Source organism: Salvelinus namaycush, unplaced genomic scaffold, assembly GCF_016432855.1.
Source record: "Salvelinus namaycush isolate Seneca unplaced genomic scaffold, SaNama_1.0 Scaffold3, whole genome shotgun sequence".
Lineage (NCBI taxonomy): Eukaryota > Metazoa > Chordata > Actinopteri > Salmoniformes > Salmonidae > Salvelinus > Salvelinus namaycush.
The window spans coordinates 759629-778372 of NW_024059896.1; the positions used below are offsets into that span (position 1 = coordinate 759629).

At 42.0% G+C, this 18744-nt stretch overlaps 2 protein-coding genes across 2 annotated transcripts in view; one reads left to right on the top strand and one right to left on the bottom strand.

Annotated features, from left to right (window-relative positions):
- Positions 1-3884: 3884 nt before the first annotated feature.
- Positions 3885-6404, top strand: LOC120039785 (piggyBac transposable element-derived protein 4-like). Its single transcript, XM_038985164.1, has 3 exons — positions 3885-3927; positions 4706-5703; positions 6241-6404. Exons 1-3 carry the CDS (start codon positions 3893-3895, stop codon positions 6402-6404), a joined length of 1197 nt encoding a protein of 398 aa, XP_038841092.1. The 5' UTR covers positions 3885-3892.
- An 8717-nt stretch (positions 6405-15121) lies between these two features.
- LOC120039786 (zinc finger protein 239-like) overlaps positions 15122-18744 on the bottom strand; it is a gene marked incomplete at its 3' end in the record, with an annotated part of 36172 nt that continues 32549 nt past the window's right edge. Inside the window, exon 4 of the mRNA XM_038985165.1 lies at positions 15122-15516. Coding sequence (XP_038841093.1) covers positions 15122-15516 — 395 coding nt within the window. The remainder of the gene's footprint in view (positions 15517-18744) is intronic.

Genomic DNA, 18744 nt, shown 5'->3' on the forward strand with positions numbered 1-18744 from the left:
AACTACAAGTGGGCTGTCATGTGCCTTTTACTGAGGAGCGGCTTCCATCTGGCTACTTTACCATAAAGGCCTGATTGGTGGAGTGCTGCAGAGATGGTTGTCCTTCTGGAAGGTTCTCCCATCTCCACAGAGGAACTCTTGAGCTCTGTCAGAGTGACCATCGGGTTCTTGGTCACCTCCCTGACCAAGGCCCTTCTCCTCCGAAGAGTCTTGGTGGGTCTTGGTGGTTCCAAACTACTTCCTTTTAAGAATGATCGAGGCCCTTGTGTGTTTTGGGACCTGCAATGCTGCAGAAATGCTTTGGTCCACTTCCCCAGATCCGTGACACAATCCTGTCTCGAAAGGAATATATCACATCAAATATAGGCTACTTAAACTTCATGACAGACCACACATTCCTCCGATTGTTGTTGAAAAACATTTCTTAAACGGAACAAAACGGAGATAAACATACCTGAATTTGTCCAATAGAAACTCTCGTTTGCAACTGTTGGACTAACCTAGATCAGCTAGATGCAGGCAAGAGTGTGCAAGGCGGTATTGAATGTGTCACTGTCTGTCCATGTTTCACTGTCTGTCACCTCAAATTTGCTCTCGACCTGTGTGCACCTACATTGTAAACTTTAATTTATAGGCTATGTTGTAGCAATCTCAAGATGGGTATAGGGGAAATGTTAGTATCATGTAGTAGCCTAAACCTATTGCGTTACATTGAACAGGGTGAATGGAATATGAATGACAGTCATCTAATATGGTGTAATAAAATTAAGGCCATGCTCATGAATAAACAAATCGTCCTGCCTCATCTTAAACGGCACTGACCACCACTGTTTGGGTGGTGGACCATTCTTGGTAAACATGGGAAACTGTTGAGCTGGAAAAACCCAGCAACTTTGCAGTTCTTGACACAAACCGGTGCACCTGGCACCTACTACCATCCCCTGTTCAAAGACACTTAAATATTCTGTCTTGCCCATTCACCCACTGAATAGCACACATACACAATCCATGTCTCATTTGTCTCAAGGCTTAAAAATCCTTATTTAACCTGTCTCCCCCCTTCATCTACACTGATTGAAGTGGATTTAACTTGGGATCATAGCTTTCACCTGTATTCACCTGGTCAGTTTATGTCATGGAAAGAGCAGGTGTTCTTAATGTTTTGCAGACTCAGTGTATAGCACTACAGATAATCAAGTGCTATTTGAATGTGATGCATTTGCTCTATTGTTTAGAGCGGGGTTGGGAAATTCCAGTCCTCGAGGGCCTGATTAGTGTCACAGTTTTGCCCCAGCTAACACACCTGACTCCAATAATCAACAATTCATGATCTTCAGTTTAGAATGCAGTTTGATTAATCAGCTGTGTTTGCTAGGGAGGGAGAAAAAGTGTGACACCAATCAGGCCCCCGAGGACTGGAGTTGCCCACCCCTGGTTTACAGGATGATTTGTATCTTAAAGAGCGTGGCTTTAAGGTAAAAGTACCGTCACATCTAGATAAAAACTAATGTGAAAAATGAACAGAGCAAATGTGTATTAAAACACTACCTATTCATATAAGTATTTATTAAGCATCTACATATTCATATTAAGCTTCTACGTCTGTGTACAGGACGGTTTTATTTGTAAGACGTAAGAGAAAATATATCAGCTTATTGTTAAATTATTATGACGTTCTTTCCAATTCAAAAAAGTGTAGTAACTATTGTTTCCAAACTGCGTTACCCACTCCAGCCAGCAGATGGCGAAGTGCGTCTTTCATTTGATGCTTCTTGCGTGACGTATAATTTACTGGACGGGGCGCTTCTTCAGGAACAACAACACGGCTACTCTTTCAACCACCTCGGTAGCTTGCTAGCCAACATAACATTGAAAGATTGACGCTTTGGACCATGTTAATGTACATTTGCTAATCTCAGTGTTGTAAACGCAGTTCAGTTGACGTATCAACTGGTTAACTTTAACCTAATTTGCTTGTTCAATTTGCAAACTTGTTAAATATTGATACTGAGCCTAGCACTAGGCTAGTCGCTAATGCTAACTAGCTAGCTAGCTAACATCCCTGATCATGAGTTCACTAAACTACTCATCCCCTGCTAAAGAAGAGGAGGTCTGCTGTATGCAGAAAAAAGCTCTGGGACTGAACAATGTCGTGGAAGAAGGAGAGGATGTTATAGAGGAAACAGAGGAAGAACGTTTTAGAGAGGAAGAGGATGCTATTTCAATAAAGGTGAAGAAGGAAGACGTTTTGGGAGTGAAAAAGGGGGAGACAGAATATCAGATTAACACCAGTGAGTATTGTCTTAAAAACAGGGGCACAAACTGTTGTTGAACTGATGTGTGGTTTTTAAGGGGCATTCTACTGAAGTTCTACACTTGAATATGTTGTTCTGTACTGTAGGAATTGTTGAAGGGGCAATCTGCCATTGGTACATATATTTTTGGGACTTTTCAATTAGATGTATTGAACTCTCCATGTGGTCTGTATAAAAGTTCCCCTCATCTAATACAACAGGCTTTTAAAATGCAATATTGGAGCATAATGTATACTTATATCAAAGGGATGCAAAAGGCACCCCTAGAAGGCCAGCATCCCGGAGTCGCCTCTTCACTGTGGACGTTGAGACTGGTGTTTTGTGGGTACTATTTAATGAAGCTGCAAGTTGAGGACTTGTGAGGCGTCTGTTTCTCAAACTAGACACTCTAATGTACTTGTACTCTTGCTCAGTTGTGCACCGGGGCCTCCCACTCCTTTTTCTATTCTGGTTAGCGCCAGTTTGTGCTGCTGTGTGAAGGGAGTAGTACACAGCTTTTTACGAGATCTTCAGTTTCTTGGCAATTTCTCGCATGGAATAGCCTTCATTTCTCAGAACCAGAATAGACTGACAAGTTTCAGAAGAAAGTTCTTTGTTTCTTGCCATTTTGAGCTTGTAATCGAACCCACAAATGCTGATGTTCCAGATACTCAACTAGTCTAAAGAAGGCCATTTTTATTTATATACTTTAATCAGAACAACAGTTTTCAGCTGTGCTAACATAATTGCAAAAGGGTTTTCTAGTGGTCAATTAGCCTTTTAAATGATAAACTTGGATTAGCTAACACAACGTGCCATTGGAACACAGGAATGATGGTTGCTGATAATGATCCTCTGTAGATAATAATGGGCCTCTATAATCCACAAATAATCAGCCATTTCCAGCTACAATAGTCATTTACAACATTAACAATGTCTACACTGTATTTACGATCAATTTAATGTGATTTTAATTGGCAAAAAGACATTTCTAAGTGACCCCGAACTTTTGAACGGTAGTGTATATCCTAACACGATCCATGTTGGAAACAGCATTCTGCATGGATTCCGACTCTTTCAACTTGCAACAAAACAATTTTATGAAATCTAATTGGCTAAACGTTGTTTAACGCGGTCAAGTTTGGTTTTTGTGCAATCCTCAGAATCTCGTTTCATCATTCTACATTACGTATTGGCTATACAACACCTGAATTAGCCCATAAAGGGTCTTGGTCCAATGACCACCTATCGTTTTGAAACCTAGCTAGATAGCCAATGAGCTGGGCTTTCCAGCAGTATGTGAACGCCGTTTGTAGGACAAACAGCCATCATGCTAGAGCTGTGCACAACAGAGTTCATTCTCTGGTGAAAGGAAACAGGACGCACTGTAGTTTACGTTTCACAGCAGTTCCTTCTCTTCTACAAACTTCTCAAATCTGAAAAAGTTAAACATGGCTACTAAGAGTGGAAAAGCTAAATCTCAGTCCAAGTATACACATTTTGATGATATTATTGCAGAAATTGACCAGGAGAGTGACACAGAAGGAATGGATGAGGACTCTGTGAGTGACCACAGTTATGATTCCAGCGCGGAAGAAATGTTTTTGGAAGGAAAAGATCCACTTTTAGACCAGTAAGTAAAATAGGTTTTTGCTTCTCATGCTAATGCAGTTGTTTAAATGGTCGCATATTCATTTTATTTTTTATTTTTATTTATTTATATATACACTGCTCAAAAAAATAAAGGGAACACTTTATTGCAGACACATGCACATTTGTGGCCTGCTGGAGGTCATTTTGCAGGGCTCTGGCATTGCTCCTCCTTGCACAAAGGCGGAGGTAGCGGTCCTGCTGCTGGGTTGTTGCCCTCCTACGGCCTCCTCCACGTCTCCTGATGTACTGGCCTGTCTCCTGGTAGCGCCTCCATGCTCTGGACACTACGCTGACAGACACAGCAAACCTTTTTGCCACAGCTCGCATTGATGTGCCATCCTGGATGAGCTGCACTACCTGAGCCACTTGTGTGGGTTGTAGACTCCGTCTCATGCTACCACTAGAGTGAAAGCACCGCCAGCATTCAAAAGTGACCAAAACATCAGCCAGGAAGCATAGGAACTGAGAAGTGGTCTGTGGTCACCACCTGCAGAACCATTCCTTTATTGGGGGTGTCTTGCTAATTGCCTATAATTTCCACCTTTTGTCTATTCCATTTGCACAACAGCATGTGAAATTTATTGTCAATCAGTGTTGCTTCCTAAGTGGACAGTTTGATTTCACAGAAGTGATTGACTTGGAGTTACATTGTGTTGTTTAAGTGTTCCCTTTATTGTTTTGAACAGTATATGTTTATTATACCTGTTGATACAGGGCTCATATGTGAAACTATTCTAACTGAACATTTTCATTCACAGTGGCACTGATTCCGACTGGGAGCCCCCAGCGCCGCCCCCAGCGCCAACTTGTTCATCCAGCTGGACCCCTGCTGTCTCTGGGCCATCTACAGGTGTGAAGGCACCGACAAAGAAGCGGAAGAGGGGAAGTGTGCCACCTGCTAACAAAGGGACAGAAGGGCGTTGGCACACTGTCCTAGAAGATGATGTGGAGCCACCCCAACCAACTTTTCGGCCGAAAAGGAAGCCAGGACCTCAGGTGAACTCGACCACAACTTACAGCCCCCTTCAGCTTTTTCAGTTGTTTTTCACACAATCCGTTGTAGATTCGCTCGTGTCTAACACGAATAAGTATGGGAAGAAGAAGCAGGCAGGCAAAAAGGTAGCATGGAAGCCCATATCCATGTCAGACTTTTTCTGCTACCTTTCACTGGTCATCTACATGGGGCTGGTGAAGCTGAAAAGCCTGACGGACTACTGGAAAACGTCATCACTCTACCAACTGCCTTTCCCCATGACTGTTATGTCCTGCAAAAGGTTTCTGGTTCTTTCACAGGCGCTTCATATCAGTGACCCAAAGGTTGATGAAGAGAATGACAAGAAGAGAGGCACAGCAACGTTTGATAGACTGTGCAAAATAAAACCTCTCTACTCCAGTATTGTTGAGGCCTGCAAGACGTACTTTCAGCCAGCCCAGAACGTGTCAATCGATGAGAGGATGGTAGCCTCAAAGGCCAGAATTGGCCTCAAACAATACATGCGAAACAAACCAACCAAGTGGGGTTACAAGCTGTTTGTGTTGGCTGATTCTGTGTGTGCCTACACATGCAATTTTTTTGTCTATGAGGGGAGGAACAGTTTTGCTACCGGTAAGGGACTTGGCTATGACTCTGTAATGGAGTTATTGGATTTTCAACTGCTAGGGAAGGGCTACAAACTTTTTGTGGATAACTTCTACACAAGCCCTACCCTGTTTGCAGACCTTAGGAAGCGGGAAGTGTGGGCTTGTGGCACCATTCGTACCAACAGGGTGGGCTTTCCGAAGACGAAGGTGAACGACATGCCTAAGCAGGCTGAGCGGGGGACCATGCGATGGATCCGTGAAGATGGCCTGCTTTTTGTAAAGTGGATGGATACCAGAGAGGTGGTGATGTGCACAACAATCCACAAGTCCTTCAATGGGGATCATGTTGTCAGGCGTGTGAAGGACGGGGTATGGACCACCAAAAATGTCCCCATTCCAGCTGCAGTAAAGGACTACAACAAGAGCATGGGAGGTGTGGACCTATCAGATGCGCTGATAGGCTATTACAATGTTCTGCATAAGACAATGAAATGGTACAAGACCTTCTTCTATCATTTCGTCGACATTGCTGTGGTGAATGCATTCATCCTACACAAGGAAATGGCTAAGAGCTGTGGAAAGCCCTTCCTCTCACAGAAAGCCTTCAGAGAGCAGCTCATCAAGGAGCTTGCTGGCTACAGCACCACTGCACCACACCCTGTCCCTTCTGCTCCTGCCACAAGTGTTCATCTGCCCAAATATATTTGTGCAGGCATGGATGTGCCTAAGGGCCAAAAGGGCACAGCATGGAGGCGTTGCTGTGTTGTTTGCAAGATGAAGTCCCCCATCACCTGCACCACATGCTCGGTGACCCTCTGCTTTACATCAGAAAGAGACTGCTATGGCATCTGGCATCAGCAGCAGAATATTGTGTAGAGCTTTGGCAAAGTGGGTGGGGTTATATCCTTCCTGTTTGGCCCTGTCCGGGGGTCTCATCGGATGGGGCCACAGTGTCTCCTGACCCCTCCAGTATTTATGCTGCAGTAGTTTTCTATTAACAGTGTGATTTAGAGCAAAAAGCAGAAAAACAGGGACAAATCAGAAACCTGGAAAACCTAAACGGAGAAAATGGAATTGGGTAAAAAAATAATAATAATAATTGATAGAGATGTTATATATAGATAGAGATGTTATAGAGCCCTAAATAATGTATAAATGTTCTCTTATTACTGGATTATCTAGGGATAGTGTAGAGTAACAGCTGTGTCCTGAAGTGACCTTTAACCTCCCTGCTCCTCAATACTTCTTCCACTGGATCAAAGCTTCAGCCAAGTAGGATACATGATAGTGGCAACACATGGAGTTGGGTTTGATATAGTCATGATAGGATACATGATAGTGGCAACACATGGAGTAGGGTTGGATATAGTCATGGTAGGATACATGATAGTGGCAACACATGGAGTAGGGTTGGATATAGTCATGGTAGGATACATGATAGTGGCAACACATGGAGTTGGGTTGGATATAGTAATGGTAGGATACATGATAGTGGAAACACATGGAGCTGGGTTTGATATAGTCATGGTAGGATACATGATAGTGGCAACACATGGAGTTGGGTTGGATATAGTCATGGTAGGATACATGATAGTGGAAACACATGGAGTTGGGTTGGATATAGTCATGGTAAGCAAAATACTTTACTCAACATATTGTGCAGCTTTCTGTAGCAGGATCTTTTTATGGGGGGTGCCCTTTTTTGTTTACACATCACACACATGGTTATGGGCTTTAAAAAGAAGACACCAGTACCATGTCAGATATAGTTTAAATGTATTCATATTTGAGTTTGCATCCCAATATGACACTTTAAATACATAACAGAAGACTGAAATGTAACAAAATGCCTATTGTGTTTATTGAACTGTACACTGAGATGTTCAGTTGGTCAACATTCCTCTCCAGTGATTCCCCAACATCTTGTCAACATGTGCCGCAAAAATGGAGCTGATATCTAATACCAGTCATTCTTTATAGACATGTTTTCATTACAAGGCTTAGGCCTCTCATATAGTCTGCAAAAACCTCTCCAAAATGTCACATTTTTTAAACATCTTTATTTTCATGCATATAACTAATAATATAATATTTTTTATTACCAAATTCTATCTTTTGTGTGGACAATATTTTTTTCATGTTTTCATGAGTGTTTGAGATTAGGTCCCTGAATGGTCAAAAACCTCTTCAAATAGAAGTACGTTTACAGCACAATATATCTTACAGGTAGGTCCTCTCTCACTCTCTCTCATCATGTCACAGCTGACAGGCTCCCAGAGGAAGGGTAGGTCCTCTCTCACTCTCTCTCATCATGTCACAGCTGACAGGCTCCCAGAGGAAGGGTAGGTCCTCTCTCACTCTCTCTCATCATGTCACAGCTGACAGGCTCCCAGAGGTAGGGTAGGTCCTCTCTCACTCTCTCTCATCATGTCACAGCTGACAGGCTCCCAGAGGTAGGGTAGGTCCTCTCTCACTCTCTCATCATGACACAGCTGACAGGCTCCCAGAGGAAGGGCAATAAAAGGCCCCAGCTCACTCAACTGCCCCTCCCCTCTCCAACAGACATCAACCCAGAACATCCTGAAGACAGAACATCTAAAAGATCATCTGGGAATCCTTTCTTCCTCATGGAGCTTTTCAAAAGTGAGGTGAATATTCAATGTGATGTTTGTTCAGTGCCTTCGGAAAGTATTCAGACACCATGACTTTTTCCACATTTTGTTACGTTACAGCCTTATTTGAAAATGGATGTAAAAAATATATTTATATATTCAGCAAACTACACACAATAGCCCATCATTTGGGGCGGCAGGTAGCCTATTGGTTAAAGCATTGGGCTAGTAACCAAAAGGTTGATGGATCGAATCCCAGAGCTGACAAGGTAAAAATCTGTTGTTCTGACCCTGAACAAGGCACTGTTCAGCGGTAGGCCGTCATTGTAAATAAGAATTTGTTCTTAACTGACTTGCCAAGTTAAATATAAAACATTTAAATGACAAAGGAAAAACAGGTTTATAGAAACATTTAAAGATAAAAAATATACCTTCTTTACATAACAGTAAGTATTCAGACCCTTTATTATGAGACTGTCAGAGTAAAAACCAAGCCATGAGGTAGAAGGAATTGTCTGTAGAGCTCCGAGACAGGATTGGGTCGAGGCACAGATCTTGGGAAGGGTACCAACACGTTTCTGCCGCATTGGAGGTCCCAAAGAACAGAGTGGCCTCCATCATTCTAAAATGGAAGAAGTTTGGAACCACCAAGACTCTTCCTAGAGCTTGCGGCACGGCCAAACTGAGCAGTCGGGGGAGATGGACCTTGGTCAGGGAGGTGACCAAGAATCCGATGGTCACTCTGACAGAGCTCTAGAGTTCCTCTGTGGAAATGGGAGAACCTTCCAGAAGGACAACTATCTCTCCACCTCTCCACCAATCAAGCCTTTATGGTAGAGTGGCCTGACGGAAGTCACTCCTCAGTAAAATGCACATGACAGCCCACTTGGAGTTTGCCAAAAGGCACCAAAAGGACTTTCAGACCATGAGAAACCAGATTCTCTGGTCTGATGAAACCAAGATTGAACTCTTTGGCCTGAATGCCAAGCGTCACGTCTGGAGGAAACCTGGCACCATCCCTAGGGTGAAGCATGGTGGTGGCAGCGTCATGCTGTGGGGATGTTTTTCAGCAGCAGGGACTAGGAGATTAGTCAGGATCAAGGGAAAGATGAACAGAGCAAAGTAGAGAGAGATCCTTGATGAAAACCTGCTCCAAAGCGCTCAGACAATGCAGTAGTGGCTTCGGGTCAAGTCTCTGGTCTCTGAATGTCCTTGAGTGGCCGAGCCAGAGCCCGGACTTGAACCCGATCTAACATCTCTGGAGAGACCTGAAAATAGCTGTGCAGCGACGCTCCCCATCCAACCTGACAGAGCTTGAGAGAATCTGCAGAAAAGAATGGGAGAAACTCCCCAAATACAGGTGTGCCAAGCTTGTAGCGTCATACCCAAGAAGACTCAATGCTGTAATCGCTGCCAAAGGTCCTTCGACAAAGTACTGAGTAAAGCGTCTGAATACTTATGTAAATGTTATTTTTCAGTTTTTAATAAATTAACAACAATTTCTAAAGACCTGTTTTGTTTTGTCATTATGGGATATTGTGTGTAGATTGATGAGAGGGAAAAAAGTATTTAATACACAGGCTGTAACGTAACAAAATGTGGAAAAAGTCAAGGGGTCTGAATACTTTCTGAAGGCATTGTATATAGCCATGTTATAAAGTATGAAAAGGCTTGTTCATTCACATGTCATGAATTCACTATGACATCATCATATTTGTATATATCCTAATTAATAAACTTTGGATGGAAACATGATTATTATTTATTTAACAAGGTAAGTCAACTGAGAACACATTCTCATTTAAAGCAACAACCTGGGGAATAGTTACAGGGGAGAGAAGGGAGGATGCATGAGCCAAATTGTAAACTGGGGATGATTAGGTGACCATGATGGAATGAGGGCCAGATTGGGAATTAATCCAGGACACCAGAGTTAACACCCCTACTCTTATGATAAGTGCAATGGGATCTTTAGTGACCACAGAGAGTCATGACACCCGTTTAACGTCCCATCTGAAAGATGGCAACCGACACAAGGCAATGTCCCCAATCTGAATACTTTCCAAAGGCACTGGAAGTGATTGAGGAGAGACCATAATTGCTATGTTCCAATTAAAATGATTGACCCATAAGAGAACACATGACCAAAGCAAGGCGTGACCATTTAGAAATAAAACAATATTCTTAATGATAAACATAATCTAATAGACAAATGTTTGCATAACCAACCAGGACCAACCCTGTTTAGCTTCAGAAGCAAGCCAGCTGTGGGAAGTAGGGTGGTATGCTGCTGGCTCCAAAATCAAGCTATATACAGCCTAATTGTTTCCCCTCAGGAAGCTCTGGTAAACAGTTGATGTAGTACACTGCTGCCACCACCAGGCCTGGAGGGCATTTTGACTTTGTTGATAGCGAGTTGTGTTGCTAAAAACGTAGCAGCTAGCTAACTGGCTACTGATCAACCTATTGTGTGGATTGAACATTCACATTCATATTGGACAGCCTTACCTGTATAGTAGCACCAACACCCATCAGCCCAATCTCTTCTTGATGTCAAAGCTGCAGTGTATTGTTGCTATAGGAGTATTAAATTAATGAATAATCCTATTTATTTAAAGCCCCGCTAAGATGTCACCATACTATTCCTTTAAAGCCCCTCTGTCAGATATAAATCATCAGAGTGGGAAACCAACTGACATGGAAACAATGGAGCAAATGTATCACTATCAGAGGGGTGTATTATGACATCAGATAGAACTACTCAGACATTCCAAATATCACTTGATTATCAGATGGATGTATTATGACATCATATAGAACTACTCAGACATTCCAAATATCACTTGATTATCAGAGGGGTGTATTATGACATCAGATAGAACTACTCAGACATTCCAAATATCACTTGATTATCAGATGGATGTATTATGACATCATATAGAACTACTCAGACATTCCAAATATCACTTGATTATCAGAGGGGTGTATTATGACATCAGATAGAACTACTCAGACATTCCAAATATCACTTGATTATCAGAGGGGTGTATTATGACATCAGATAGAACCCCGCCCACATTCCACTGAAAAGGCAGCGCGCGAAATTCAAAAAATATTTTTCCGAAATATTTAGCTTTCACACATTAACAAGTCCAATACAGCAAATGAAAGAAACATCTTGTGAATCCAGCCAACATGTCCGATTTTTTAAATGTTTTACAGCGAAAACACCACGTATATTTATGTTAGCTCACCACCAAATACAAAAAAGCACAGACATTTCTTTCACAGCACAGGTAGCTTGCACAAAACCAACCAAACTAACCAAGAACCAACCAAACTAACCAAGAAACAACTTCATCAGATGACAGTCTTATAACATGTTATACAATAAATCTATGTTTTGTTCGAAAAATGTGCATATTTCAGGTATAAATCATAGTTTTACATTGCAGCTACAATCACAAATAGCACCGAAGCAGCTAGAACAATTACAGAGACCAACGTGAAATACCTAAATACTCATAAAACATTTATGAAAAATACATGGTGTACAGCAAATGAAAGACAAACATCTTGTGAATCCAGCCAATATTTCAGATTATTTAAGTGTTTTACAGCGAAAACACAATATAGCATTATATTAGCTTACCACAATAGCCAAAAACACAACCCATTTATCAGCAGCAAAAGTTAGCGATCGCAAAAAACCAGCAAAAGATATATAATTTTTCACTAACCTTGACAAGCTTCATCAGATGACAGTCCTATAACATCAGGTTATACAATACACTTATGTTTTGTTCGAAAATGTGCATATTTAGAGCTGAAATCTGTGGTTATACATTGTGAAAACGATGCAACTTTTTTACAGAATCTCCGGATATATTTCTGACACTCACCTATTCTGACCAAATAACTCATAATAAACTTTACTAAAAAATACATGTTGTACAGCAAATGATAGATACACTAGTTCTTAATGCAATCGCCGTGTTAGAATTCTAAAAATTACTTTAGTACGACATACAGCTTACGTTATAGCGAGACAGCGCCAAAAATCAGGGCGGAAAATAATACTAAACATTTGACAGAAATACGAAATAACATCATAAATGGGTCCTACTTTTGCTGAGCTTCCATCAGAATCTTGTACAAGGGGTCCTTTGTCCAGAATAATCGTTGTTTGGATTTAGAATGTCCTCTTCGTCTGTCGAATTAGCAACCAAAGCTAGCCAAGTGGCGCGAAGCTGTCCATCGTCACCAAACGCAGAGAACGGAAAACGCCAAAACTCCCGATAAACTTTCAATAATCTGATAAAACTATATTGAAAAAAACATACTTTACGATGATATTATCACATTTATCAAATAAAATCAAAGCCGGAGATATTAGCCGTCTATAACGAAAGCTTTTCAGAAGGCAATCCAGAGTTCCTTCCCGCGCCTTCCTGAACAAAGGAAATTGGGGCTCATGTCATTCCAAGAGCTCTCTTTTGACCTCAGATCAAGCTATACACTCCATTTCACCTCTCACTGCCTATTGACATCTAGGTGAAGGCGTATGAAGTGCATGTTTATCCATAGATTTCAAGCAAATGAATAGGGAGGCCCTGGAACAGAGCCTCGATTTCAGATTTTTCACTTTCTGACAGGAAGTTTGCTGCAAAATGAGTTCTGTTTTACTCACAGATATAATTCAAACGGTTTTAGAAACCTGAGAGTGGTTTCTATCCAATAGTAATAATAATATGTATATTGTACGAGCAAGAATTGAGTACGAGGCAGTTTAATTTGGGAACGATTTTTTACAAAGTGAAAACAGCGCCCCCCTATCCCAAAGAGGTTTTAACTTGTATTTTTCCATTCGGCACATGGGAATTCAACAGCAAAAGTATTTTTTGGTCTCGTAAAGCCTTTGATCAGCAATAAGTCTGTCTGATAAAAACATTTCTTGTGGAAAAATGCATATATTGTGTAATGCAGATTTTAGAATATTCACATGAACATCTGTTGCAAATTACATGGAAACTTAGCTACTAAGGTGGATATTGATCCAACACCTGCCGCTTATTCAAACCAGCCCACTAGGCACAAACGTCAGTTCAACATCTAGTTTCTATTTACATTTCTTTGAGTCGTCAACTAAAGTCAATTCAACATGAAATCAACATAAAATGTCACCTGTCATTGGATTTAGGTTGCAAGTCCATGAAACAAAAGGTGTTTTGTTGAAATGACGTGGAAACGTTTATTCAACCAGTGGAAGCTTGCACCCAGGAAAGTGGAACGAGGAACTCTTCTTTGAGACAATGATGAAACAGCAATCCGTGGGAGAGTTGTGGTGGATATTATAAAATAAGGATCTGCTGGAGTCCAAGTCAAACCAAGATTCTTTATTTCTGAGCTCAGAGAGAATAACAGTTACACAGCGCAGTGTAGACAGTCTGAATTCCTGAAGCATTGGGTGATGAGCACATATCTTTATAGTTTCCTGTTCCTGGGAGGGACTTTATTCATACAAAGACGCAGGGGCAGCTGGTTTGCAACGCAGGATGATACTCCCAGGAACAGGAGATTATAATAGGTCAGTTTCACAAGGTTCGTCTGTGGTGGTTAATTTCTGTATTACCAAATGAGGAGAGACAAACTTCACACACCAATCAGAGTTATACTTAAAAACTTCACACACCAATCAGAGTTATACTTAAACTACATCTTTAATAATAAGATCTTTGCAATGACTTTCAACAATTCACTATTTCTAATGAGCCGTTGAGAGTGGCAACACAATGGCTACTGAAATATTTTATAGCAAAGATCCACCCCCCTAGTCGACATAACAAACCACAGATATTAGGAACAGTTCACAAAGTGAGACTTTATAATGAGAAAGGAGTATCCCGTAGCCAGATAGCATTCGCTATAATTTATCGTTCAGTTTGGTCCCTAAGACGAGGTTCTAATCTCGTTCCTGGTACTTCATATCACAAAAACACCAACTCATCCAATGGCATAACTCAATTGTCAACTCTAGATACTCCCATCTCAAGTAAAACCCCTTCTTGACCCCACTCCTGGACAAGCTCACTGAGGGGAGTGAGCCTCTAGGTCATACACTATCCCAGGATAAGTGCAACATCAGAGAGGACATACAATGGTTCCAGACACTGCCATACACCTCCCCCCAATGCCAAAGGAGGGAGTGACTTGCGCACAGACATTGTGGAAACCAGTAATTGGTTCCCCATTAATCACACCATCCCTTCACATAGTTTAACAGATACATTCACATATGAAGACAATGTTCCCTCCTGTCCTCTTCCCTTCCTGATATTCTGCATAGCACCAGGGACATGTGAAAGACAAGCCTGACCTCTCCCCTCTCTGGGCCCCAGGTGACTGAGCACCCAACTGAGGGAAGAAGTGCAACTGCCATCACCAGAGTCCGAAGGGATACATTCTAATAACAAGTATATCACATCAGCATATTATGCAGATAAGACATCTTAATTATCTATGTTACCCAACTAATTCTGATTCATCCACCACAAGTCACATACTCAGATATGTGGACACATACAATTAACATTTTGCATTACAGAGTCTGTGAACATTTTCATTTCATTAAATCATCAGTGGGCCAACATTGCAAATGTAAACAACGGAACAAATGCATCACATCCAAATATCACTTGATTATCTGCAGTGCTAGAGGAATGACACACAGATAAACACACACACAGTGTCAGAGTTTTAAAAAAAGGACCATTTAAAACAGAAGGAATCTGACCTACTCTATATTCAAACTCCATATTCAATTCATGTTTTCTAATAAAAACATACAAATATATGTTTTAGTATACTTTGTACAATTCAAGTTCATATGGTAAAAACAGGTAATCATTAGCAGTCAACAATATAAGACAGCAAGTCCTCTGTGTGTACTCTCTCATGCCATTTCAGCTCCCCCAGCTGGTTGAAACACTTTCCACATTGGGAGCAATGGTAAGGCTTCTCCCCTGTGTGTATTCTCTCATGCCATTTCAGCTCCCCCGGCTGGTTGAAACTCCTTCCACATTGGGAGCAGCGGTAAGGCTTTTCCCCTGTGTGTATTCGCTCATGAGCGTTCAGGTTTCCTGACTCTCTAAAACTCTTTCCACACTGGGAGCAGTGGTAAGGCTTCTCCCCTGTGTGTATTCTCTCATGCCGTTTCAGGTCCGCAGGCCGGTTGAAACCCTTTCCACACTGGTAGCAGTGGTACGGCTTCTCCCCTGTGTGTATTCTCTCATGTTGGTTCAGGTTTCCTTTATGGCAAAAACTCCTTCCACACTGGGAGCAGTGGTAAGGCTTCTCCCCTGTGTGCATTCTCTCATGTTGGTTCAGGTCCCATAACCGGTTACAACCCTTTCTACAGTGGGAGCACTGGTGTCGTCTTGCTGGTTTGGACGTCCCTGGCTCTGGTTCCTCTGAGTCTGGTCTTTCTCCTGCCAAAGACAGTGTTAAAAAAAAAATTGAGACCTGAATGAAACCTCCACATGATAAAACAACCATGCTACGAGGGTAAATCCTGAATCAGATCTCTCAATAACCTGAGGCCAGTTTTAACAATCTTTGTGTGATTTTAAAACAAATGTTGTAGAGCATCCTGGTAATTACTGATATGTTTACATTACTTATTTTATTCATCCTGTTTTACAAGTCAGAACACAAAAAACTAAATAGTTCTAGGACACTAGAACACAGACGTCGCTGGATTCCAATTGAGCTGGTGGTTCTAAATATATAACTTTCATAGCTGTATGATACAGAATGTGACCTACACACTTCCTTAAACATAAAATAACTAAAGAAGTAATTTTGTGTGGAGGTCCAAACTTGTTTTTACGTCGAAGATACAAAGCACATCAGTAACATATCCACCGTGGTTGAAAGGGGCTGTTTAAATGGACCAATTTCTTATTTAGACGTTCACAGATTTAAACATTTTGGACTAGCGCTGATGTCATATTTTGGGTAAAGTTAAGAATAAGGTGAAATATTTGGGTAGCTGTTCCTAAAACTGAGAGTAACTACAATAAACAAAAATATAAACTTAACATGTAAAGTGTTGGATGTTTCATAAGCTGAAAAAAAAGACTGCAGAATTTTTTACATCCCTGTTAGTCAACATTTATTCTTTGCCAAGATAATCCATCCACCTGACAGGTGTGGCATATCAAGAAGCTGATTGAACAGCTTGATTATTACACAGGTGCACCTTGTGCTGGGGATAATAAAAGGCCACTCGAAAATGTGCAGTTTTGTCACACAACAATGCCACAGATCTCTGAGGGAGTGGGCAACCTGCATGCTGACTGCAGGAATGTCCACTGGAGCTGTTGCCAGGGAATTTAATGTACAGTACAGGTCAAAAGTTTGGACTCACCTACTCATTCAAGGGTTTTTTCTTTATTTTTACTATTTTTCTACATTGTAGAATAATAGAGAAGACATCAAAATTATTAAAAAACACATGGAATCATGTAGTAACCACAAGTGTTAAACAAATCAAAATATATTAGATTCTTCAAAAGTAGCCACCCTTTGCCTTGACAGCTTTGCACACTCTTGGCTTTCTCTCAACCAGCTTCACCTGGAATGCTTTTCAAACAGTATTGTAGGAGTTCCCACATATGCTGAGAACTTGTAGGCTGCTTTTCCTTCACTCTGTAATCCAACTCATCCCAAACCATCTCGATTTGGTTGAGGTCGGGGGATTGTGTAGGCCAGGTCATCTGATGCAGCACTCCATCACTCTCCTTCTTGGTCAAATAGCTCTTACACAGCCTGGAGGTGTGTTGGGTCATTGTCCTGTTGAAAAACAAATGACAGTGGGACTAAGCCCAAACCAGATGGGATGGCATATCGCTGCAGAATGCTGTGGTAGCCATGCTGGTTAAGTGTGACTTGAATTCTAAATAAATCACTGACATTGTCAACAGCAAAGCACCTGCACACCATCACATCTCCTCCTCCATGCTTCACGGTGGGAACAACACATGCTGAGATCATCCGTTCACCTCCCCCGCATCTCACAAAGACATGATGCGTGGAACCCAAAAATCTCAACTTTGGACTCATTAGACCAAAGGACAGATATCCACCGGTCTAATGTCCATTGCTCGTTTTTCTTGGCCCAAGCAAGTCTCTTCTTCTTATTGGTGTACTTTAGTAGTGGTTTCTTTGCAGCAATTCAACCATGAAGGCCTGATTCACGCAGTCTCCTCTGAACAGATGATGTTGAGATGTCTGTTTCATTCCAAAGTTTAATTCTATAGGCCCATTGTGTAACGACTAGTCGCAGCTTTAGAGTAAAAGGTAAGTCCCGGAAGGTAAACTCATACAGGCTGGTACCTTGTAGGAGTAAGTCCTAGGGGGTAAATTACCGGCGGGGTTGGTTCCTGCAAAACTACAAAGGGGGTGAGAGCCTAGTTGTAGTAGCCACATAAGTATATAGTAAGTCCCGAGCAGAATAGATCTGTGGAGGGTAAGTCTCATAAGTCCCGAGCAGGATAGTTCCTGTGGAGGGTGTAATCTCATAGAGGGGAAGACCTGAACAGGGTAATCCTGCGGAGGGTGTAATCTCATAGAGGGGGAAGACCTGAACAGGGAGTAATCCTGTGGAGGGTGTAATCTCATAGAGGGGAAGACCGAACAGGGTAATCCTGTGGAGGGTGTAATCTCATAGAGGGGAAGACCTGAACAGGGTAATCCTGTGGAGGGTTGTAATCACATAGAGGGGAAGACCTGAACAGGGTAATCCTGTGGAGGGTGTAATCCTCATAGAGGGAAGACCTGAACAGGGTAATCCTGTGGAGGGTGTAATCTCATAGAGGGGAAGACCTGAACAGGGTAATCCTATGGAGGGGGTAATCTCATAGAGGGAAGACTGAACAGGGTAATCCCTGTGGAGGGTAAAACAATCGTTGTAACGGTATATAGACCTGTAAGAAGGGCAACAGGCCGGTAGCAGTGGACGTGAGAGCGCAGGGGTGTGAGTGTAGGCAACAGGCCGGTAGCTGTGGACGTGAGAGCGCAGGGTGTTGAGTGTAGGGCAACAGGCCCCGGTAGCTGTGGACGTGAGAGCGCAGGGTGTGAGTGAGGGCAACAGGCCCGGTAGCAGTGGACGTGAGAGCGCAGGGTGTGAGTGTAGGGCAACAGGCCCGGTAGCAGGGGACGTGAGAACGCAGTGTGTGAGTGTGTGTGTGTAAAAGAGGTTGGTTTATGCCTATGGGGAGAGGGCACGATGAGAGATGAGGGTTATCAATAATAGTGATATTTGAGGAAGTACTGGAATAGGACAAAGTCCTGTCCGTATTCTCCAGTAATGGATTCGCAGACGTTTATGGTATCGGTTCTAATACAAGGTATTAAGTGCCGTGACCAATTAATTATTATCCTGGGAAGTGTGTAGTGCTATCTTAGAAAATAGTTAATAGAAGGTGTGTATTATAGACGGGAGTGAAGAAATCTAAAATACCCTGAACTCCGTCGGGAGTGTTTAGGGAATAATAACTATTGACATGGCGACAAACGGACCCGTTCCTCCCTGTAAAATAGGG